Source organism: Vicugna pacos, chromosome 3, assembly GCF_048564905.1.
Source record: "Vicugna pacos chromosome 3, VicPac4, whole genome shotgun sequence".
Classification (NCBI taxonomy): Eukaryota; Metazoa; Chordata; class Mammalia; order Artiodactyla; family Camelidae; genus Vicugna; species Vicugna pacos.
The window spans coordinates 91,772,837-91,799,520 of record NC_132989.1 but is presented as its reverse complement, the minus strand read 5'-3'; the positions used below and the strand labels follow the sequence as shown (position 1 = coordinate 91,799,520).

Genomic DNA, 26,684 nt, shown 5'->3' with positions numbered 1-26,684 from the left:
ATACAAAGTTGCTGGAATCTCTTTTTCCTCTTTTGTATATTGTGGCATTTGCACATCTTTATAACTCAGTTTTCACAATCTACAGAAACGATTGCTCGGTTCTGTAATATTTTACCTGTATTTTCCTCCCTTCATACTTGGAGATACTTGGTGCAAAAGCTTGAACACATTTGAAAACATTTTTTCTTACCATCTTCTCACTTTTCTCCTAAAGATTATTCATCCTGATTAAAAATCACAAGTGAAATATGAGTAGGTAACACCATGTAGGCCAGGCCTTCTTAGGCACGTTTCACGGCTCCTCATTCAGTCCTTACAACAACCTAAGAAGTACTATGTAGTACTCACAACAGCCTATGAAGTACTATGATTATTCCACTTTTCCCTTGAGAAAACTGAAGTGCTGAGCTAATAAATGGCAAAGCCAGTCAAACCCGAGGTACTTGAAACCCCAGCCTGCATTTTTAAACTATGTCTCCTCTGCCTGAATTACATAGTCCTTATTTCTTTTTACCTTCTGTTAATTTCACACTATCTTCCCTAAGCGATGTTCTAGCCTTTCCTTGTACTACTTCTAGCTCCAGGTACAGCAGAGAGAGATTTTGGTATTCTTCACTGTTTTAATCTCCGGCATCTCTTGACTTCACTCATATTGACACACTTCTGCAATTAATTGCTGGCTCTTACATCTTTTGTACGTGTCATTTTAAATCCATTGCATTGGTTTTGTAGATGGATCTTTTTTTTTTTTTTTGCCCTGTGGGTACCATGTATACTTTCGTTACATTTTAATAGAATTCCTCATATTCCTTTACAGAGGCTAATAAAAGCATTATTCAAAATAATTAGGAAGTTGAGTATTATTACTATATTTTAGTTCAAGAAGTCACTCTACAGATCAACTTATAGACAATTAGGATACAAAACTTTAAAACCAAAGCAATATTAAAGATAGCATCGTATTTTTTTTCCTTGAAGGCACAGGCCAATCTGATATTTCTTCAAAAGTCTTTATTATAATCAATAATCATTAAGGATATAAACCCAGAAATTCTAAGAAAATTGGTTGAGCATGCAGTGTCACAATGGTTAAAAACTTTTCTGGTTCCATATGACTTTAAGGATTGTTTTTCTATTTGTGTGAAAAGTGCCATTGGAATTTTGATAGGTGTTGCATTGAATATATAGATGGCTTTGGGTAATATGGACATTTAACAACACTAATTATTCAGCTCCCTGGGTGGGATATCTTTTCATTAATGTGTGTCTTCATCAATTTCTTTCCTCAATGACATAGTTTTCAGTATACAGATCTTCTGCCTCCTTGATTATATTTACAGATTTTGCCCACTCTTTGAAAGTAGAGCATTCCTGTAAAACCTTTCATAAGCTGAAATGATGTAAAGCAAAGGAGCAATTTGGCTACATCTTGCTAACAGATGCACAAAGTAAATCAAGATAAAGCATGGATGCTCACAGACACTACGGCAGCTTGATGTTGAGGTGCTTATTGTAGTTTCCAAGGATGGGGCTTGGTGGTGCCTTTCTTACTGCTCAGAATGAGTGCTGCCTTTATAACAGCTCATAGCAAAATGCACTTTGAACTTTATTTTTGCTTCTTGCCTTTTTTCATAAAAATGGAAATCTTCTTCAGATTTCTGCTGGTTAGCAAGAACAGGTACTAACGTAGGTCTTTCACAAGGGAGAGTGGCATAAAGTGAAATTTCAAAAAATGAGGGATGCCTGTAGTCCTAAGTGCTTTACTGTTTTAATATGCTATTGTAAATAGGCTTGTTTTCTTTTTTTTTTTTCTCTTTCAGATATTTTGTCATTAGTGTGTAGAAAAGCAATTGATTTTTGCATGGTGATTTTGTACCCTGCAACTTTACTGAATTTGTTTACTAGTTCTAACAGTTTTCCAGTTGCTCCTTCAGGGTTTTTCTATAAATAAGATCATATAATCTGTAAACTGAGAAAATTACTTTTTTCCTTTATGATTTGGATGTCTTTATTTCTTTTATTGCCTAATTGCTATGGCTAGGTCTTCCAGTACTAGATTGAATATGAGTGGTAAGAGTAGGCATCCTTGTCTTGCTCCGGTTTTTAGAGGAAAATCTTTCAGCTTTTCATCTTTGAGTATGATGTTAGCTGTGGGTTTGTCATATATGGCCTTTATCATGTTGAGGTGTATTCCTTCTATACTTTATTTGTGATATATTTTTTATTATGGAATGATGCTGAATTTGGTCAAATACTTTCTCTGCATTTATTGAGAAGATCATACGATTTTTATTTTTTACTTTGTTAATGTGGTGTATCATGTTAACTGATTTGTATATGTTGAACAATCTTTGCATCCCAAGGATAAAACCCACTTGATCACGGTGCATGATCTTTTTAATGTGCTATTGAAACAAGAGATTCACTTTAGATTTAAGGACACACAAAGGCTGAAAAATGAAAGGATGGAAAAAGATATCCTATGCAAGTGGAAACTAAAAGAGAGTAGAAGCAGCTATAATTATATTAGATGAAATAGGCTTTAAGTTAAAACTCTCACATGAGCCAAAAACTATTATAAAAACTGTCATAAAAGGGTCAATTAACAATGAAGATATATAAATTATAAATATGTATATACATATATGTATATGTGTATATATACATATACCCAACATTGGAATATCTCTATGTATAAAGTAAACATTGACAAAACTGAAGGGAGAAATAGTAACACAAAAATAATAGTAGATTTCAATACTTCACTTTCCATAATGGATAGAACATTCAGAAAAAGATGAAGGAAACAGAGGATTTGAACAATATTATAGACCAAATATACAGAAGACCTAAACAGACCATTCCATCCAACAGCAGCAGAATACACATTCTTATCCAGCACACTTAGAACACTCCCAGGATCAATCACATGTGGGTCATAAAACAAGTCTCAATAAATGTAAAGGTCTGAAATCACACCAAGTGTCTTTTCTGACCACAATAAACTTAAACTAGAAATAAATAGCAAATGGAAACTGATAACTTCTCCAATATTTGGAAACTTTAAAATATACTCTTTAATAACAAATAGGTCAAATAAGATCAAAAGAGAAATTAGAAAATATCCTGAGACAAAGGAAAATGAAAATACAACATACTAAAACTTATGGGATACATCAAATATATTAGCAGTAATTAAGTATATAGCAAGAAACACCTTCACTAAAAAATAAGAAAGCTCTTTTTTTCAAGGAGAAAAATTTCAAATGATTTACCAATTTAAAACATGAAAAAACTCATACAACTTAATTCTACACTTCAAGAAACTAGAAAAAGAAGAACAAATTAAGCCCAAAGATATTAGAAGAAAGAGAATAATAACAATTAGGAAATAAATAAAATAGGAAAAGAAAAACAATTTTAAACTCAACAAAACTAAGCTTTAAAAAAAAAAGACAAACTCAATTGACAAACCTTTAGTAAAACTAAAAAAAGAAGAGAAAACTCAAATAAATGAAATCAGAAAAAAGGAGACATTACAACTGAGGCCACAGAAATAAAAAGGATTAATAGAGACTACTATGAACAATTAGATGCCAACAAGCTGTATAACATAAAATAAATGGATAAACTTCTTGAAACATACAACCTACCATGACTGAATCATGAAGAAATAGAAAATCTGAGCAGATGTATAACTAATAAGGAAATTGAATCAGTAATCGAAAATCATTATACGAAAAGAAGTCCAAGACCAGACAGATTCACTGTTGAATTCTGACAAATATTTACAGAATTGAAACCAATATTCCTTAAACTCTTACAAAAAAATTAAAGAAGGGAACACTTCCACACTCATTTTTTGAGACCAGTATTACTCTGATATCAAAGAGAATACAACAAAACTACAGCTCAATATCCCTAATGAGTATTGATGCAAAACTCCTCAACAAAATAGCAGTAAACCAAATTCAGTAGCACATTAAAAGGTCTGATCAAGTAGGATTTAACCCAAGAGTGCAAGGATGGTTCAACATATGAAAGTTAATCAGTGTGATACACCAATTAACAGACTGAAGTATAAAAATCACATGATCATCTTTATAGATGCAGAAAAAGCATTTAATAAAATTCAACACCATCTTGTAATAATAATGCATAAGAAACTGGAAATAGAAGTAAATTACCTTAACATAAAAGGTTATATATAAAAAGCCCACAGCTAACACCATACTCAAAGCTAAAAACACAATTCTTCTAAGATCAGGAGCAAGGCAAATATACCGACTGTTACCACTTCTGTGAAACACAGTACTGGAAATCTAGCCAGAGCAATTAATCAAGAGAAAGAAATAAAAGACACCCAAATAAGAAAGAAAAATTAAAATTATCTTTGTCCACAGATAACATGATTCTATATGTAGAAAACCCTAAAGCTTACACACACATAACAACAATAACAACAACAACAAAAATCTGATAGAGTAAATGAATTTAGTAAAGTTGCAGGATAAAAAATCAACATATAAAAATCAGTCTAATTTCTACACACTAAAAATAAACAGTCCTAAAAGGAAATTAAGAAAACAACCTTATATATAACAGCATCAAAAAGAATAAAATATTTAGGAATAAACTTAACCCAGGATGTCAAAGAACTGTACTTGAAAAAACTGTAAAACATTTGTAAAAGAAATTCAAGAAGACTAAATAAATGGAAACATATCCCATGTTGGTAGATGGAAGACTTAATATTCTTTATGTTTTTAAAATACCCAAACTACCCAAAGTAAACTTCAGAGTCAAAGCAATCCCCATCAAAATCCTCATGGCACTTTTTATAAACAGAAATTTAAAAAAAGATCCTAAAGTTCACATGGAACCACAGAAGACTCTAAATAGATAAAACAATCTTGGGGAAGAAAAAACAAAGCTAGAAGCATCACACTCTGTGTTTCAAAACCTATTATAAAGCCAAAGCAATAAAGCAGTATATGGTATTAGCACAAAGAGAAATGTATAGACCAATGGGACAAAATGTAGAGCCCCGAAATAAACCCACAGATATACAGTCAACCTATCTTCAACAAGAGTGCCAAGAATACACAATGCTGAAAGGGGATATTCTCTTCAACAAATGTATTGGCAGAAGAAAGAAACTGGACCCTTATCTTACACCATACACAAAAATCAAATCAAAATGAATGAAAGATTTAAATAAAATTTTAAAGACCTGAAAATATAAAGCACCTAGAAGAAAATATGGGGGAAAAGCTTCTGGATGTTGATCTTGGCAATGATTTCTTGAGTAAGACATGAAAAACACAGACAAAAACAACAACAAAATTAGACAAGTGGAACTATAGAAAACTAAAGAATATCTGAATAGCAAAGGTAGCAATCAATAGAGTGGAAAGGCAATCTATGAAATGGGAGGAAATATTTACAAATCATATATGTGTAAGGAATGAATTTTCAAAATATATCATTAACTACTACAACAAAATAGCAAAATACTAAATAACCCAATTTTAAAATGTCAAAAGACTTGAATAGACATTTCTCCTAAAGAGACACACAAATGGCCAATAGGTATATGAACAGATGTTCAACATCACTAATCATCAGGAAAATTAAAATAAAAATCACAATAAGATATCACCTCACACCTGTTAGGATAGTCATTCTCAAAAAAAAAAAAACAGAAATATCAACTGTTAGCAAAGATATAGAGAAATTGGAATCCTTGTTCACTGTTGGTAGGAACACAAAATGATGCAGCTACTACAAAAAACAATATGGTAGTTCCTCAAAAAGTTAAAAATAGAACTACTATATGACCCAGTAATCCCACTTCTGGGTATTTATCCAAAATAATTGAAAAAGATATCAAAGAGCTATTAGCACCCCCACATTCATTGCACCATCATTCACAGTAGTCAAGATACAGAAACAATCCAGATGTCTATCAACAGATGAATAGGTAAAATTGGTATATATCTGCAATGGAATATTACTTGGCTGTGAAAAAAGAAAGTAATCCTACCATGTGCTTCAACATAAATGAACCTTTAATACATTAGGCTAAGTAAAATAAGCCAGTCATAGAAGGACAAGTACATTATTTACCTATATGAGATATCTAAAATAGTCAAATTCATCAAAGTAGAAAGTAGAATGGTGGATGCAGGGGATGGTGGGAAGGGAAAATGATGAGTTGCTATTTAATGGGTATAAAGTTTCAGTCATGCAAGATGAAGAAGTTAGATATCTTTTGCACACCTTTGTGCTTATGACCAAGAATATTGTATACTTAAAAATTAAGAAGGTAAATCTCACAGCCACTATGGAAAACAGTGTGGAGATTCCTCAAAAGACTAGGAATAGACTTACCATATGACCCAGGAATCCCACTCCTGGGCTTGTACCCAGAAGGAAATCTACTTCAGGATGACACCTGCACCCCAATGTTCATAGCAGCACTATTTACAATAGCCAAAACATGGAAACAGCCTAAATGTCCATCAACAGGTGACTGGATAAAGAAGAGGTGGTATATTTATACAATGGAATACTACTCAGCCATAAAAACCGACAACATAATGCCATTTGCAGCAACATGGATGCTCCTAGAGAATGTCATTCTAAGTGAAGTAAGCCAGAAAGAGAAAGAAAAATACCATATGAGATCGCTCATATGTGGAATCTAAAAAACAAAAACAAACAAACAAACAAAAACAAAGCATAAATACAGGACAGAAATAGACTCATGGACAGAGAATACAGACTTGTGGTTACTGGGAGATGGGTGGGTAGAGGGTGGGAAGGGATAGACTGGGATTTCAAAATCGTAGAATAGATAAACAAGATTACACTGTATAGCACAGGGAAATATACACAAAATGTTATGATAAATCACAGAGAAAAAATGTGACAATGAGTGTGTATATGTCCATGAATGACTGAAAAATTGTGCTGAACACTGGAATTTGACACAACACTGTAAAATGATTATGAATCAATAAAAAATGTAAAAAAAAAAAAGAAGGTGAATCTCACGTCATGTGTTTTCTTACCACATATACAAACACAAATGCATCTTCAGAAGCCAAAGGAAGAACGTGTTTCAAGAAAAGAAGTGTGGTCAATCACATCAAATGATGCTGAAAAGTCAGATAATATGATAGAGAATTAACCATTAACTTTAGCAAAAAAAAAAATCATTGGCAACCTTGATAAAAACAATTTTAGTGCAGTCGTGGGAAAGTAATGAAATTAGTGTTGGGTAGGCAGAGGAAAGGAAATAACAACCTAAAGGCAGAGTGGGTATTTTTTACAAATATTAGAGAACTTCTTCTTACCTAAAGAAAATGCAAAATATGCAAAACTGATGCAGGTGGGTTGATGGGTTAATGGTGGTAAACTGAGAAAGTTCTTGTCTGTTTTTAGCCATTTTTTCTATGAAATTAGAGATGAGATCATAAGTTTAGAGTGAGGTGGGAAAGAGGTATTGATTTGAGAAGCAAGAAGAGGTATGAAGTTATCATCTCAGAGAATAGGAAAACGAATTTACTAGGAAGGTGCAGTAAGATTAGTAGCGATGTGCAGTAAGATCCACGGTCAGCAGTTTCTGGTTAGTGAGCCATTCATTGAGACTATGTAATCTTTCTCTAGCAATATTTGGTTTTCTGGGATTGCAATAGGTAGAAAAATAAGTTTAACTGAGTTGGAGTTTTTTCCAAGTAAGCAGAACAGGAAAGCATAAGACAAGAGAATTAAGGACATTTTCAAGAGTGAGAGTCTAACACTGGACCCAAGGAATTTGAACTGATGCAATGAGAAATGAGGACAGGAGACATGATAAGAGAGACTTAACAGAACTTCACAATTCTGCATCCTTCCCTTCTAGCAACTTTCTAAGCAGTATCTTTACATCCTCCTGACCACCTCTTTTTCTGAAAAAGCCCAGGGCAGGTCTTGGCAGGAGTGTGTTTAAGACTAACTCTGCTAACGCAGCCCAGGTCCTCCTTCTCATCTTCCTCTTCCTCCTCCACACAGCAACAGAGGAGGACAGCCTGAGACATGCGCTGAGGCAGGTTCCCATTTGTCCACGGGGACTCTTTCAAGCACACCTTCCTCTTCACCAGCCAACAAGACAGAGGGGACCTCCAGGAAAGCCTGCCAGGCAACTAATAACTAACATTCATCATAGTCCAATTTCCTTCATGAAATAAAAATTCTCCATGTGAATCAAGGAATACAACCATCATTTATAATGTTGACCAGGGATAAACACGGCTGCTTCATAAAAATTAATTCAAAAGAAGAATTCTTCTATGTGAAATACAGTATTAGCTGGCATTTAAGATAGAGTGGTGTCAGAGCTGTCCACTCCTAGGATCTGTAATGAAATATATGAACATAACAAGAGCACGTCTAACAAATCAGTGGGCCATCTGTTTCAGTACCTGATCTCCGGAGGTGACTAATCCTGACTGCTTCTCAAGAATGTTTAACCGTCTCCTCCTGCCCCTCTTCCTGACCCATCTTCCTCTCTTAATAGAGCATAATAAAAGCATATGGTACTGTAGAAAGCTTCTGGTTGCTGAATTCCACCTGAACCATGGCAAATTCCTCTCTCTTTTCCCTGCCTTCTAGAATATATGATTTACAGACTTTTCTGGTCCCCAGTCTTCTGAGATTGACCCTAATCCTGTGCAGAGAAGGAGAAATAAGAGAATATATAAGCTTCTTGAGGAAAACAAATTCCATGATTGTGTCTATAAGTTCCTTGGGTGTCCATGAATAATGGTTATAAATAAGAGGTAGCCTCATTGTTGGTAATAAGTAAAATTTTCAGATTAATAGAGCTGACTCCTTTAGTCAACAATAATTAAAATGTGTGCATACATGTGCGTATATGTGTATGAGGTTTAACCTTCTCTTGAAGGCTCAGAGTATATCAATTACCCTAGTAATGTGCTTTGAAGAAATGGAGGTGTTAATGATAACTTTAGGCATATTAGATTACTTGACTCTACTTACATCGTTCTAGTCTGCTCCCTGGGAACAATACCGACCCCAGCTGTGTTCCTACTCTGGACTTGTCTGGAGAAATGACTATTTAGGTAGCACTAGAGGAAAACTTACAGGAAATATCAAGAAGTTTCTTGGAAAATAAGTTATCTTAAGAGAAAGTTGATACACCCATGCATGTGCTCACACACACACACGCACACACACGCAGAGAGGGTGAGCTAACACTGAGGGTGATACAGAGTACAGAATAAAATCTATCCTATGTCTTGTCTTCTTCTTAACCCTCATAAACTCATGCCTGAGTCCTAGGGCAAGAAGGCAACACTAGAAGAGTTAATATACGTCCAAAGAGCTCTTTTGTTGGCATCCTATCAGGCAAAAGAATTGAAAGGATCTGGCAGTGTTGGCACTCATGGCTTCAGCAGTGATGGCGGACAGGGTCAGCAGGGGAAGTTGGCATCAGCACCCTGTACAATGGGGGACCCAGCTCTGGGATCTTTGACCACAGTGGAACCCAGGGTCCTTGTTGCACATTAACATCCTCAATGCTGGGCCTCTGCAGACATAGCACAGGCCCCGGTGGAAATGCCAGCAGCAGTGGGGTTTGGGGTGTAAGAATGCAGTGAAGAACAGCTCCTCTATATGTCAAAGCAGCAAAAAATGACGTCTCCCCTTGCTCCCCCAAAACAGGGAAGAAGGAAAATCACAGATACCATGTGTGCAGTAGCCCAAAAATGGTTTATAAAACATACTTAGAAATTTGTCCAGAGATTTCTAAAACTATTTGGAAGTCCATGAAGGAGGTACATGAGAGGAATCAAAACTGACAATTAACATGGCTCTGATTTTACTTTGGGGCTGACAGGGTTTAGGGAACACACTACCGTTTGTGTCCCTGTGTCCTCATTTATTAATCTTTCCTCATAAATATTCCCTATTTTTATTGCTGATGGACATCACTCAACAGTCTTATTTCTCCTCTTTGTAAATTTACTTTTTCTGTTGTGATTGGTTAGGGTTGGAATCAAATAAGAGAAAATAAACTCTAAGTAAAGATATGAGAAATCTTCATATGAGTAAAGTGTGTTAGCCTTAACATGTAAATATACCTATTTTAGCAACTTGAAGATTTTTAAATTTTTAACTATTTTAGAGCACTGACTATGCTACGTAAGTAATGAAATAAGTGAGTTATGTTTCTCTTCCATGTAAACCATGGTTTAAATGAGTAGGGTATTGCAAATATGAACAAGGCTGATGGTTTTCTATTGACTTACTATTTACCTTTGTTTTTGATGGCTTTCTGATGTGGATTATTATTTTGCATGTATGATGCCATTATTACTTTGGAGCAATATTTACAAGTTTTAGCTTATAGATAAGGTGAACAAATCTGTATCTGATAAATATAACAAAAGTAGCTGGGCCTGTAATACAACAAAAATGAGATTAAATGGACAAAGAACCAACCCAGGGATGTTTCCTAAATTGTCATTAGTGACCACTAGCATCGCCAGATGGGCTGATTTTAAGTGCTTTGATAGCTGATCTCAATGAGCACCAGGACTTTAAGGAAATGAGGGGGAAGGTTTTACATTTATCACAGTGGCCTAATTTGAACACTTAAGTAGCAATTAAATCACATTTATTGTTCAAGGTGCATGATGAACTGTAATGTCAGTTATCAGAAATGTTCCCAACCTGGGCCATTAGCCTTGAGTCAGATATGGGGTTCTGGCTCTAAGCCTGACTGTAAATTTGAACACTCACAGATAAACTGCATGGTCCATTAGAAAGAGCTCAGTCAAAGATGTATATTTAAATTTGGTTCTGCTACTTACACAAAGGTTCCCATTAGAGACACCCTAAGCAGTGTTTCTCAAACCTTAAATGGGTATATAAATCACCTAGGGATCTTGCTAAAGTGCAGATTGAGATTAAACAGTTTTGAGGGCTGGGGTCTGAGATGCTGCATGTCTGCAAAGCACCTGTGTGCCCTGAGGCTGCTGGTCCTTGGATCAACTTTGAGTAGCAAGGCCTGAGGAGATTGTTGACAGTGCATGTGAAAGGCACACGTGTAATGAGAAAACACTGTGTGAACTGTAAAATGGCATATGTCTCTCTTTATATTGATTAGTTATAGTCAGTGATTCAATTCAACTTATCAAGAAAAAGCCCTAGTAGGGTAAATTACACTCCAGATATTTTTCAGTTTTTTTTTTCTTTTTAGCAAAATCAAAAACACAACTGGGAATCAGAAAGGCAACACAAGAAAGTATTCATCCTAAACAATTTTGTTGCTTTTTGACTGCTTTGAAAGATTAACTTCCAAATTACTATCCAGACTAAAATGATGGGGAGAAAAAAGTCCTGCTGTCTAAAAGAAACTTGTGCAATTAGATCTAGTCCCAGATTTGTCCTGTAGATTGTCCCATCAAAACAGAAATAGTAAATTACAAGGAAAAGGAAGACAGTTGGCTCCAGGAACAGCAAGAAAAAGATCACTGTGAGGAAAGAAATTAAAAACTAATAAAAGCCAACACAAGAACACAGAAATCAGGGCTATCTGAACATCTAGTTTCCCTAAGAATCACTGTTCCTTTTTCACTGGTGTTAGCATTTTCTAGAAGAGTGTACAAAATCTACAAGAACAATTATTCATTTCTAAAGTATTTCTGTGTTCCTTATCGAAAGTACAGTTAACAATTCCTGTGCAAGTTTTGGCTCAAAAACTGGTAAAGAGAGACAGAAGGAAGGCAGATCACTCCAGATTGGTAGGTGGCAGGTTTAATAAGCAGGGAACTTACACAGGAAGTTTTCTGGAGGCAACTGCAAGATGAGTAGCTCTCCACACCTGCCCACCAGAATCTTAAAAGTTTACACAGAGGCTTCAACGAGGTTCAGCCATGTACACTGTCCAGATGGTCTCAATAACACATTGCTCTCCCAAGGCTGTGTGTGTCCTTGAAAATGGCTCCCACTGTGGAAATGATGGGCAGAAGGTACATTCCAAGGACGGGAGGAGGTAAGGAACCTCTGATTGCCTGAGTCCAGTTTGCAATCAACTGATGGTCAGCTCAGTGACCTCCTCTGACACCAAGGAAACATGCACTGTTTCTGAGGTTCCAGTCCCACAACATTTTGGCCAATCTTTCATTATTACGTGGTCGATTTGCTATATTATGTGACCACTTTCATCACATACCAGAAAATGTGTTACAGACCCCCTCTCATGGAAGAAAAACTCTTCTTGATCTTTTAGATTTGGGGCAGAATGACTTTGTGGCATGGATCCAGATCACCAACCCCCATCTCAGATCAAACAACAGCTTGCTTGCTCCCATGGTGGACCTCTTTACAGTGGTACTGGAGGCATCATGACTATAACATTAGAACTTGGTTTCAGAGATGCCATAAATTCAGCAGACTCACCAGAGATTCATCAGGACTCACCCTCACCTGAATTTGATAATTTGTCTCCCTGCTTCCAACCCTGTTTATCCTCTCACCTGCTTGTAATGAGAGGTCACATCATTCATAATCCAAAATGCCAGGATATTGTTAAACAAACATGTATTAATGAAAACTTAGCTCGGTGTTATCAGAGATAGGCAGAAAAGATAAGTGAGACTGAAATCTGAGGAACTGTCAGTGTGTTCCGACAGTACCATTCCTTTGAAAAATAAAATGAAAGTAAATCTACTAATAGCGATTACTAACTTAATGACTTAGGCCAGTCAATACCAAATCATGAGGCCATTTAAATGCAAAACAGCCACTGAGAGAGTTGGCTCTGAAAGTGTTCAAGACGCAGACACTTGAGAAATGTTTAAAGATGTCAGAACTGCACACCTGGTGGGGAATATCACACATCTGCAAGTCGTTCTTTTCACAAGCCCTGGGTAATCCAAGTCAGCTGTCCCAAGTGGGTGGCTAATAATTAGGCAGCTCTTCACTCTCCAGCTGCTTCACCTAAGAAAACCTGAAGCTTTGAGGATGACCAAGCAGCAGTTCCCTTAAATCGAAACACTTGTGTGGTACATCAGGAGTGGTTTTAAATGGTGGAGATAATTACTTAATTCAAGCTGTAGCAACTGGCCAAGTAAACATGAGCAGCCAGGAAGCTATTAGCATGATTCTAAGGCAATTATTCCATTAGTGTTTAATAGTCTCCAATTAGTCTTCCCTGACTATTGAAGTTTGAATGTCTTTTTTTCCTCCAAAAATTCTCACAGTTGAGTAATACAGAAAGGTTCCAAACCCATTTTTAAACCTGGATTTGTATGTATGGATCTGCCAAACCTACATTACAGAATCATGGGGGAATTTAGGAGTATAGATTTGGTGAAATGTGTGTGTGTGTGTGTGTGTTTTTCTCATAAGTATTAAGGGTGAGAATGGAAGGCTTTGCAGGGGATCCACTTTGAGGGTAATACTAAGAGGGGCTGGGAAAGCAGTGGAAATTCCCACTGCATCCAGTACTAACATCATTACATTTCTACTGTAGGACAACCAGGATATCAAAGTCTCTGACCTCAGTTTTTTACTTTGGGGAGAAAAGTAAGACTGCCCTGTTCCTACTAATGCCTATTTCCTCGTCCTTTCACCCTGATTAGCGCTTGTTGCTGCTGAATCAGCCAGATACGAACCCCAAAGCATTTCCCTTCAAAATTCCTGGGAGATCCTTTCTAACCACTTTAGGGGTCATATCACTAAACTGATAGGAGGTCATTTGCCTTCACTGAGGTGTAATTTTTACATCTGTGAAGCAGAATTAATAATACCAGCATTACTTACTTCACAAGGTTTGGGGAAAGAGTATGTGATTTGGGGTACATACTAGGGCTATGAAAAGTGAAGCACGCTAAAAACGTTAAGATAGATTCAGACATGGTGTCACACCATCCCTCAGAACTCACAATGTGAACTTAGGTTTTAAACCTCACTTTGTCTCTGGAGAGTTACCTATCAGAAGGCTGGCATCCAAGCCTTGCCCTGAACCTTTTATGTATGCATAAGTGCTCAGGTGAGACCATGTGAAAGTAACTGTCTAGAAAAAAAAGAAGAAGGAGGAAAAAAGGATAGAAGTGAGAGTGGAATTTTGCAAACAAAGTTGTGTACCTTCTATTATCTCCTTCAAAAGAGCAATCCCTAGGCTTACCCCGGGAGCTGGGTACATGCAGAGTGGAGAAGCTAGGTTGTCCTTTTCCTTGGAGATACTTGGGCTCTTGGGAAGCTACCCCTTGAAGAAGGGCAAGAGAAGACAAACCCTTCCCTTCCATGATTGGTGCTCAGAGTGCAGCCTGTGGCTACCATAACCGCCAAACATCCACTTGACTCATGGCCATTGATTTGAGTTACTAATCAGTTCCAGCGCTGCTGGTTAGAGACTCTTGGGATTTGGCAGGGAGGGGGCTTTTCCTTTTTAAAAAAATTTTTTCAAAAACTATGATTTCCCCCAGTGTCTGAGAGGGGGCGCTGGATGGGGGCAGATCTAGAGAGATAGACCGGAAGGTTAAACTTGATAACCGGGCTCAACCTGGGGCAGGGGGTGGACTACCTATCCGTAATTTGCCCTCCAGTTGAGTCCTGGAGGGGTCAGGCATCTGCAGCATCAGCCCAAGTGAAAGTCAACGAAGTATAGCTGTGTCCCCAGCTGTCACCGTAGTATTACACTGCCCTGAAACGACCCTCCCTCCTGCACACCTGAACTAGGGTCTGCTGCGCGCTCCTGCCCCAGAAACCAGCCTTCTCCTCTAGTGCCAGCCGTGCGCGCCATGCTGAAGCCCCTGGATCCCTCCAGTCTCTTCCTCGCTTTGCCCAGGCTTCCTGCCTTCTAGCCTCCCTGGACACTGGCACAATCATCTTTTCCCTAAGGTTTACCTGTTAATTCCACCCCTCTGCCGCTGCCCACGCTGGTTCCCCTGCCGGGCTTCTATCCCGAGCAACAAATGTATGGTCCACGAGGGTTTGCTTTCCTGACCCGCGCGCTATACATTGCTAAGAGCCCTTGGACCAGAGTCCAGACGGTGGCCACCTAGCCAGGCCCTCTAGGGCCACGCAGATCAGAAAACAGCGCCCTCCGCCCCTCTTCCCCTTCAGCTCCAGGTCAAGGGCAGCGATCACGCCGCCGCCGGTCCCTGAACTTTCATCACTCTTCGGGAAGCGCTTTGTCTCTTTAAAGGAGACTAGGGACGAATATTAATGACTCTGGCAGATTCTAACCGAGAAATACACCAAATCAGCTTGATTCAGTGACAGGGATGGAGTCCAGAGGTCCACGAGCCGGAGCCGAGCCCTTAGGACAGCAGCTTGCGCTCACCGCTCACTACCACCCCACTGCCCCAGAAATCACCCCCAACCCCAAGTCTTCGGGGAAAACCGTGGGAGAGGGACGCGAGGGACCATCCTAGAGCCAAGCCTTTCCCCTGCCCCAGCCTTCTCATACAACCTGCTTCAAAAGCCCATTGGAAAAGCAGTCATCTTGACTCCCCGCGCCACAGTCCCCAGAGATTTGAAAAACGCCAGGAGGCCGGATGCTCCCAGGCACGCACTTGCCTGGCCCGAGACCCACCCCTGGAGACGAGTTTCCCTACCGCGGGCATCGAGGCAAGTTACCACTTAGTGGCAGATAAAGTAGGGCGGGGCAGGTGAAGCGGGCGCCGAGCGCCCCGTCGGCAGCCTCTGCGCGCCTACCTGGGATGGCTAAATTGGTGAGGGGAATGCTGTGGATGCTCTCCGGCAGAGTTTCCATCCAGTCGGCGAATTTCAGCTCGTTCTTCCCTTGAGACGAGGCCATCGTGCAGGTCGGCGTGCCGCGCGCTGGTCCTCACTCCTCGGGCAGGCTGGCAAGCTGCTGCCGCTAATCCAATGTTTGCTCCAGCCCCGCCAGAGTTTACACTCCGCTGTGCGCCACACCCACAGGATGGCGCAGACACATGCTAATTTTAATAATTATTCAAAACACCCCATGCTCCCTTAGTGCCTCCGCCAGACTCCGCTGGAGCTTTTGTTCCTGACGTCCGCGCTCAGCTTTCTCCTCTCTCCCCTCCCTCTCTGACTCCCTCCTCCCGTCTTATTCCTCCTTTGCGTCTCTGTCTTTTCTCGCCATTTCTGCAGCGTTCCTTAGCTTTCTATTATCTTTTTTTTTTAAACTTGGTTCACACAGCTGCTTTGCCCAGGATCTTGTTCGGCCCTTTGATGTGACTTACTGGTCTTCTTTGTATAAAAAACAGTCTTGTGGATGAACCTAAAATCCTGGTAGACTTTGGGATGCTATCGCCTCCCGGGGAGCAGACTCTCATACCGGCTCTCAGGACTTTCCATTCTTACCAAAGAGCTTTTTCCTTTTGTAAGCTACAACAGGTTATGTCTTTCCTCAGTCGGGGCCCAGAGCCCTGCTTATAACAAAATGGTGGTCCTTATTCACCACTTTGCCTAATTTTTGGAGTAGTTGACAAGTGTGCTGTCAGCAAAGAGTAGTAAGTTCTAGGCGGTTCCTACTTAATCCCTGGCATCTTGTTTTAGGCATTTCAAGGCAAAGAAGCACATCAACCCCTTCATTTCCCTGTTATGAGAAATCCATGCTATATCTATGGAGAAGGCTGTTTATGTCTTCTCTCTGTCATTTTTGTGGCTCTCAGGACAAGACTGAAGCCTGATGCTAGAAGAAAATTACCATATTTCCTAGTGGCATGTTGTAATCATTGCCAGTAGCATTTAGTGGAATTTATTTGGCACCATTCAAAATGATCTATGTCATTGTCTGGATTTTCATTCCTTGGCAGACTCTAGAAATGTGCCTCCCTCAAGAGAAATCACTTGTCGAGCCTCCGAAGAACTGTCTTGGTCCACCTGCTCTCAGATGAGAAAGAGGAAAGAAATCAAATCTTACAAATGTGATGAGTCCAGGGGTGGCCTGAGCAGGAATGATAAGCAATGGACTGAAAATGTGTGGGGTCTTTGCAGCCCAGTGAGTGTAGATGCAATAAAGGTGCCTGTTCCTTGCCCAGTGATATATAAATCCTTTCCCTGAAGTAAACGCTATTAGGTTGGGGAAATGAAAACCAAGGTAGGGGAGAAAGCTGTAAAACATGGGAATAACCTTTGCATTTCAGTAAACCATATAAGACTTAAAAAAAAAAACTAAACTAAACTAAAGGCTGCTTATTGTACAAGGATGCAGAGCTCAAAGAATATTCACTCCAAATAGGGAGCACTGTGGGAAAGATGGAGAGAGAAGAGAAAATGCCTTCTCGTTGTGATCAAATTTTCCATCCTCCTGTAGAATCAATTCATAGTTGCAAGAAGGCATGGTAAGGTTATCTTAAAGAATGAGAAAGAGATGTACTGGGATTTTTTTTCCCCCAAGGTAAATCTTAATATTCCTGTTAGCACAGTAGAACTTATGCATCCTTTCTATTAGGGTGACAGTTTAGCTCACTGTGGGATCCTTGGTCAAGAGACCTACAAACACCATCCTTCTGGCCAATACTGGTGCTCTGTGGGCATCAGTGCAGGGTAATGAGTAGAGCTCAGGTCCAGGAATCAGTTGCTGTCTCTGAGTCATTTATTAAGCAAGACCTCTAGTCTCTGTCAGCGCTGGTAATCTCCATCATAACAATGGTAATAGTAACTCAGAGATTTGTGGTGAAACTACCAGGGAAGAGTACATATGAAAGAGCTTTGTTATCAGCAAAGCATCAAACAAAATGTGAGATTTGTGTTTAGTGAGATAACAACATATGTGTATTTCCCTCTCTTTGCCATTTCTATCCTTACTAATCTTCATTTTCAAGAAGATTAAATAATTACTGAATCTGGGTTTTTTTTTTTTAGTAAGATACACTTTAAAAACATGCCCTGTTCAATTGTGTTAAACTTAGGTGTCCCTGAAAGTTTACATAGCATTTTTGAAAAATGAAACCACCTTAAATGTTAAGATAAGTTGCCTCTGTAAAGAATGGTACACTTTATCTTTTGGTAAAGCAAACAATCTCTCCTCTGTTTTATCTGCTTTGAATTTCAGATTTTTTAATGTATTGATTTCTCACGAAACTTTACGTTTCTCTGCATGCAGTCCACTAGCAAGGACCATGTTGAAAATGGATAGTTCAGAATTTCTTTCTCTGAATGCTATTCAGTACTTTAGGCAATTTTATGACCCAGTCCCCCCATCTTTTTATTATAGCTCGGTCGCCGCTTACTAAACAACATTAGGAAAATCATATAATTTCTCTAGGCTTTAGTTTTCCCACTGTCAGGGTTTTCCAGAGACACAGAAATATAGACATAAATATAGACATAGATATATAAAGAGATCTATTTTAAGGAATTGGCTCATGTGACTGTGAGAGCTGGCAAATCTGAAAGGCAGGCCAGGAGGATGGGAACTCAGGTAAGATTTCCTTGTTGCAGCCTTGGAAGAGAATTCTTCTTCAGGAAACCTCAGTCTCTGCTCTTAAGACCTTCAAGTGATTGGACAAGGCCCACCCACATTGTAGAAAGTAATCCGCTTTATTCAAAGTCATATAATCACATATGCCAATCACATCCACAAATACCTTCACAGCAACATCTACGCTAGTGTTTGACAAAACTATTGGGCATCATAGCATTGCAAAGTTGACACATAAAATTAGCCATCACATCCACTGGTGAACTAAACTAGAACTTGTTACTGATTTCCCTTTTTGACTCTATTATTCTATGATTCTATTTCCTTCACCATTATTTCTCATGCATCTAGCTGCTGGAAATAGCAAGAGAAACAATGAAAATATTTAGTATTTTTACTCCATCCAGAGAACTCAAGATATGGATCAACATTTTTATCATTACAACAGAGATGAGAAAATACTAGTGATTTTTAATTGTGGTGTTGAGAATAGCCAACCATAAAAAAATTTAAGCATAAAGGGAAAGAGAATGATTTGTTGAAGTGGTTTCATCCTTCTATTAAAATTTATTCATGTAATCCTCAGCTGTCCATCAAAATCACACTAGATACAGTTTATAAACATTGCTACTCATTTGGAACATTTCCTTCCTTCCTTCGTATCCTCCTCCACTCTTGAAAATACATGGCTCTTTACTATGTATTTTCTTTTATTAGCTCATAATATTTCTCAATTTTTAGAGATATATATGTTTTATATTTTTCAATTAAATTGATGTTGACTTATGTTCTAAAAAAAAGGATTCTTATTTCAGCTGGATAATATGTTAAAAGATGAGCTCTGTTCAAAACAATTAGCCAAATCATTAAAAAAACATGATGTTCAGAGATATGTATTTGTAGAGTCAGACTTAAAGAAAATACATACAAAAGGACAATAAAGAATCTTTGTAAAAACTACTATTAATCAATGCTTTTTTTATTATTATCTACAACCTCTACCTAGATATTCCATCAAAAGAACTTTACTGTATTTTAAACATATAAAAATGCTTTTTACACTTAAATTCAAAGCAGAAAAAAAGTGACAACTTCCACTTCTGTCCACCACTTTGGCCCTGCAGAGTCTTCAGTTGTGCCCCTCTTCTTTTCCCCTACATCCACACCTTATATGCCAGCCCCAAATAAGCTAATTAGTACTAAATACAGTCAAGTGGCTGGAATCACAGGCTATGGGATCTGAAGGCCTGGATTCAAATTCAGGTTTTCCCAGTTAATTACTATGTGTTTCTTGATTTCCTTAACTGAAGCATGAAGAATAATTATTTCCTCCTGGGGGTGGGGAAACGGAAGGCACTATGAAGCTTAAATGAAGTGAAGAACTTGAAGTTCATTGAACAGAATGGAAGCTCAATAAACTATAGTTTATTCTTACACTTCTTCATACCACTATGCCTTTGCTCATGCTATTAACTCTACACTTCCGTGTTTTCACCAGTTAAGATTCTTTCATTTCAAACTGGTTCATTCTGAAGCCTCTATTACTATCCGAAAGTAGAAGTAATCTTTCCCTTTTCCGCACACTTATTTAAGTTTGTTTATAGCTAACTTGTAGTGTGTTTCTAATTCCCTAGCTAGCTTTAAGGCTTTATGTGGACTGAGATGATGTTATCTGATACCTATAATGCCTCTTACAATGCCTAGAGACATAATAAGGACTCATTATAATCATTCATTTACTTACTTATTTCATAAATATTTATTGAGTGTCTATTATGTGCTCTGTCCCAGAGAGAAGATAGAGCAGCAAGTCCCTGAACTCACTGAGTTTAGGTGAAAGTGGCAAATGATAGCTTAATGGCTGAATAAATAAATGATTTAGCTTTATCTCTCACTTCAATGTCAAAGGCACTCCTTTAGCATGCCAATTTTTTAGTATTTCACTACATAGCAAAAGACTTATAACTCAGTTTTGAAAATACATTTTGAAAGAAAAATTGTTTCAGAATTGTTTCACCTCTTTATACTGTCTCTTCTAATTCTTTCCATCCTTATTGCTATCTTGGTAAAGTTAATGATCACACTTGGAAATAACATGGTATATTATTCTATATTTCCAGGGGTCATCACTAGCACAATGTTTGATTTCTCAGAGCATGAGGATTGCTGGGAGTGGAGGGTAGCCTGGGAAGAAAGAGGGAGACTGCTTTAGGTCTATATGTAGAATCAGAAAAATCCTGGAAACATTCTACTTCTCATTGCTAAAAAGAAAATAATAAGGGGGAGGGTATAGCTCAAGTAGTAGAGTGCATGCTTAGCATGCACAAGGTCCTGGGTTCAATCCCCAGTACCTCCTCTAAAAATAAACAAATGAATCTAATTACCTCCCCCAATAAAAATAAATAAATGAAAAATTTTAAAAATAATTTAAAAATTATGACCATAATTATACCAGTGTTCATAGTAGCATTATCCACAATTGCAAAAAGGTAGAAACAACACAAATATCCATTGAAAGATAAATGGATAAAGTGGTATAATCATACAATGGAATATTATTCAGCCTTAAATAGGAGGAAAAATTTGGTACCTGCTACAACATAGATGAACTCTGAAGACATTATGCTAAATGAAATAACTAAGATATAAAAAGACAAACATTCTCTGATTCCACTTATGTAAAGTACCTAAAATAATGAAATTCAAAGTGACAGAAAGTAGGACAGTGGTATCAGGGGCTGGGAGAGTGGAGAATGAGGACGGGTGCAGAGGTTCCATTTAGGATTGTGATAAGTTCTGGAGATGGATAGATAGTGGTAGTAGTTGCACAATAATGTAAATGTACTTAATGCCATTGAGTCATATGCTTAAAAATAGTTAAGATGGTAAATTTTGTGTTATGTGTATTTTAATCACAATTTTAAAAACTAATAGCCAATGACCCTGTTGGAGAGAAGAGCCACACTTGTTTTATCAATTATAAAGTCCCCATTATAACCCTTTAGTAATAGTTCATCCTCCAGTCAATGATTGCCAGGAACACCTGAAATTATACAAATTGAATTTATCACTTTTTGCAGCAAGGAAGAATACACCTTATGGGAACCCTGGGACATATCAGTAAGAGGGTGTTAGAAAGAACTTATTATAGGACTTGCTCTTATGTTAGGTGATTTGAGGGAGGATTTAAGAAAGTGGGGCTTTGCTTTGATTTGGATGCTGTCAGGAAGTGATGGGTGTGGTAATTCAATGAGTATCTTGATAAATCTTATCAAGGAGAAGAGACTAGACTAAGACTAGAGCTAATAATAAGTTAAGAAGCAGGAATCACTCATTAGAGTAAGGCATATCAGATCATTTTTTGTGGAATGGACGATATTAATGTTTTGTCTATTTTCAGATGTGATTACAGAAGGCTCATGTTCTTTTGTGTTGATATTGCTCAAGGTCACGAAATGACCTTGTCTAATGTTGATGTTCTATGAATGTACTTATGTTCAGCAGGTGAACACCAGAGCCTGGCTGATAATACCAGAATCCCTAGATGTCAGGGACTATTTTTCTCTTTCCTGACAATAAGTAAAAGGACACAGTGCAATCTAATTTATTTGGAGCTCCAAGAGTTCTAGTTTAGTAGACCTTTGCAAATGATAGGTGTCATATCCAACTTTGACATGTACTCCCCACCAATAAGATTTTCACTTACATTTTATGGCATGAACAGACTGATGCAATAAAGCAAATTGTATGCCTGCATGTGCAAGCTAATGAGTGTTCTTGCACAGGTATGCCCTGCAAAACCATTTGTATCCTCCTGCCATTCCCATAATAGATCCTAAGGTATACAGAAGCAATGATAATCCCTGTTGCAGAATAACTCACTCAATTTGCATTTCTTTCCAGTCTCTTTTTGCAAACCCCAAAGGCATTCATCTATATCTAAGGCTGTCTGACAGGCAAGGGTAATACTGTGGGACACCACTAACACGTTAGAGAAAGAGATTCTGAGAAGAAATGTCAGATAATGAGCTCTCAGTCTAGCCCTAGTCCTAGAACTGCAGATCAGCTGTGGAAGATAGTGTCAGGAATCTGGACACAGTGTAAGAGGCAGGACAACTATCTGGCTGTTCAGGGAGCTCTAAGCAATGCTCAGCTTTGGAAAACAAGAATTAGAGACAGTGACTCTTTGTACTTATGCATTTTTCTGACCACCAGTCTAGCATCATTTAAGACCTCACCTTTGCCCAAATCCTGCATTTGTCTTAACAAATGCATGAATTTAGGGGATCGTGCTTCTAAGCCATGAACTATGTTCGCTCGGAGTAGCTGTCCACAACTCTAGTGCTGAACATGAAGAGATTCATAATTTGCTCTGGGTGTGAGTTTATCATGGCCAGCTGTTGCAAAGCTGTGACTACACTGTCCTGGTGGTAAGTAACAAAAATTTTTTCATAGTTTACAGCCACAGTTATCTTCTGACTTGGTGTCTGTTAAAACATTTTACCAAGAAAAATTTCACACTGTTGCAAAAGTGGAGAGAACAGTTAATAAAACTTCCCATGCTCTTCACTCACACTCAATTATCAGCTCACGGGAATTTTTATTTTTTCACACTTCTCTTCCAAAGTGAATGGTTTTAAAGTAAATTTCATATATGATAATATTTAATCCATAATACTTTGATATATTAAATTAATTATATAATATAGTCAATCAACCAGTCAATTCAGATTTTAGAAATCACTAATGATTGAATGAACTAACTAATATTTTTCCCAACTTGCTTATTAGTAACCTAGATACAAAATAAATGGAATGATTTAAATTCTCCTATTTCACTCAAGTTGTATGTATGGAAGTACACACATACATATTATGTATATATATATATACATATATATAATATATATATGTTGTGGGGATGTTGTATTTCCTTATATACAACTTGCAGGGAAATTGTAGTAAAATTAAAACTTTACAAACATAGACTATCCTAAATTAAAGGGAAACACACCCTCTGGTTGTCTAATTACTATCTGCATACACTGTTGAAAATTAATTTCCTTGAATCTATATGTGTTGTAATCATTGCATTTATTATTTATACTCTAAAATCTTTCTCTTTTAAATTGACTGAAGTGTGTGTATTTTTTTATCCAAATGTTGGTCTTTTTTTTAAAAAGCAGAAGAAAATGCATACTTTTCTAATAAAAAAAGTCAAGCCTATTACATAGGTCTCATTTTGTCCACTATACATGAAGTGCCCAAATGACTGCTTAATTATCTTAATGTGTTCCGCATTTAATAAGACAGAATATTTTGTTACTTCCCCATATAGGCAATAGTATAATTTTACTTAATTACTGCATATAATTATATGCAAAATAATTATATAATTAATAATTATATATAAAATATAGTTTGAAAAATAATATTTGACAAAAATACTAAGAATACATTTTCAGAGATTTCTGCCAATATATATAAAGAATTTTTTACAGTTACTGTAGCAAAATAACAAATTTCTAAAATACAAAAATGCATTCTATTAAATAATTATTTAATATTTATACTGAGTGCTAAATGGCCATATATGGTGTCACAGTATCTTTGAAAGTTTATATTAAGAGCTTGTAAATAAACTTGTCCTTAAACACCCTGCAGGAAATGTTACAAAATTTATACTATGTCAAATAAGAACAAATTATCATTAGTGCAAGATGGCTAAGGAGCTGCTTTCCTGGCCCAGCAAAGACAATTGTGGACCCAGAAGAGATGAATGCCAAAATCTGTTACAAGTCACCTAGCAACTGACAAAAAGTTCCAAAAGGAGACTGAAAATGCCTAGATGCCTTATTTCCCTGGCCTAGTGATTCAGGTTTGTGAAGCACGTGGAAGAGAATAGGAATTAAGAAAATACAATTCAAGAGGGCACCCACACATAAATATCATTGTGGGATGAGGAAATTGCAGAACCACCTTCCTAAAACAGAAAAATTAGTAAGTATGCAACCTAAAAATTAATGGGTTTGGCAGAAAACCCATGTGGTCAGGGCACTGAAAAATGGCACACTTCTCAAAGTAAATCATGCTCGTCTGCAGATACAAAGGGTCATAAGACTAATCTTGATTGTGTAGAAAGTCAAAAATGAAAATATTTAAAGTTATGGCTAATTAATGTGGCCACCTACAGACTATTAAGAAACAGAGGAAGAATGTCTCAGTATTCACTGGCTAATAACAGTTAAGTTATTTTGCATTTAAAATAATTTATAGCAAAGAAATTATAACCCAGCATTATCATATACTTTGTGTATTATAAAACCTAAGTTCTTCGTACATGACAACTGTTTGTATAATCTTCTGCAATATATTACTCATTATTCCTAATTATTAAATTTGATTAGTGAGATTAAAAAATACATTATAATTTTTCACACTACTCTTATTTTCTTCACAAATATTAAAAAAGCTGAAATGCAGCTCCCTACTTATACCTAAGAGACACAGGGTTTGGAAAATACAGCATTTGAAAAGAATGGGTTTGAAATGACTGTAGCTCATTACAATGACTCTAAAGGGGATTGGGAGGCCTTCACCTCATTAAAAAAACGATTTTAAAATAAACTATACAAAATAGCTGTTGGAAATGATAGGCAATGTTAAATAAGCACATTTCCACCTGCAATGTATTTAGTGGTGTGATTTGATGGTAGGACATTTGCTGAAGTTAATGGTTATAGGAGCAATTGAAATACATTATAAGCAATTTAGAAATTATGCAAACAGATTTCATATGAAGCAAATATTGGCAGGTCAGCTAATTAGTAATATGATGCAATGGTGTTGGACAAACAAAGGATAATTTTACGTATCTGTCACTGATAAGTATTAGCCATTTTAAGATTAGCCTAGAGACACGTCTGTATAATCTGTACTGCAAACAATGAACCAAGAAGGAGAAGAGCAGAAACCATCATAGGTTGAAAGCAGGGAAAGACAAGAAGAAAAGCAAAAACAAAAGTTAGATGGAATTTGGGAATTATTCAGTTAACACAGTTACTGTAGAAAATTTGACTGATTAATTTGGATCAAAATACCAAATTTGGCATCTCTAGACTTGTTTATTTGACAACACTAATTAGGTTGTTCCTTCCCACTTCACTTTCTGTTGTGTAGTTGTGCCTACAGCAACCCTCTAACACAACACCCAGATGAAAATGGGGTGATTCATTCAATTATTCAGATGTTTTGCCTGGATCAGGAAGCTTGTTTTTTAATTTAGATATGTTGGCAGTATATATCGTTTCCACAGAAATTATACCCAAGTAGTCAATCTTTGTTTAATTCCCAGGGGCATATGCCAGACCACAAGAGGGTGGAAATTAGCACTTAAAAATTTTTATATAGTTTTAAAATAGTGTTGGAAAATATAACTTTATCTGACATAATAATTAATAGAGAAATTAATCAGCCATGTTTCACTCAGTGATTCAGACTCCCTACCATATATTATCTGAAAATCACTTCCAAGGAAGAGGGAGGGCACACTAATAAACTTAGGTACAGTTGCTCCATCCTCAATACATCTGTAGACCCTGGGATAAGCAACATATTATGTATATGATTTTGTTATATCTTCACATGAGGATTAAGATGCATTAACCCATAAGTGCACAAGGCTCCCACTTAGGCTTGAACTTTGAGTTAAGTCATCAGAGAAATGCAAATTTCTGATTATTAAATATATATCCATTCAAATTGATTTGTCACTTGGCTCATTGTATCCAGATCCCACACCTTTCTTTTGCTGATGTACTAAGCATCTTTGAATCTCCTCTCCACAACCATAACCTTAATATACCCCTTAGCATGTGTTATTCCAATAACTTTGCTTTTTCCATGCTCACTCTCCTGGGACATTAAGGGGAAGAGCATATAGGAGTCTAGGCCTAGTACCAGGGTTGCCAGTTAGAACATCGTCCATAGTTTTGTTTTGTTTCATTTTTAAATATAATTAGTTTATCATATTGTGTTATCTTCTGGTTTTATAAGTGAGTTTTATTCTTCTGTCATTTGATTCTTCCTTTGTTCCTCATTTTAATCCAGATGTTTTTAAGTTTGATATTATTCCTCTAGAACTTAAACTCCAAGGATAGTCCTTGCCCTTACTTCAATATTTTCAAATTAAAATTAATATTTTTTTCCATAGAACCTCTCCTTTCTTTTCTAACTAACATACATTATG

At 37.1% G+C, this 26,684-nt stretch overlaps 1 protein-coding gene across 1 annotated transcript in view; it reads right to left on the bottom strand.

Moving 5' to 3' along the window:
• PLCXD3 (phosphatidylinositol specific phospholipase C X domain containing 3) overlaps window positions 1-15,894 on the bottom strand; it is a 149,490-nt gene extending 133,596 nt beyond the window's left edge. Inside the window, exon 1 of the mRNA XM_006207689.4 lies at window positions 15,736-15,894. Coding sequence (XP_006207751.1) covers window positions 15,736-15,838 — 103 coding nt within the window. The 5' untranslated portion in view covers window positions 15,839-15,894. The remainder of the gene's footprint in view (window positions 1-15,735) is intronic.
• Window positions 15,895-26,684: the final 10,790 nt, after the last annotated feature.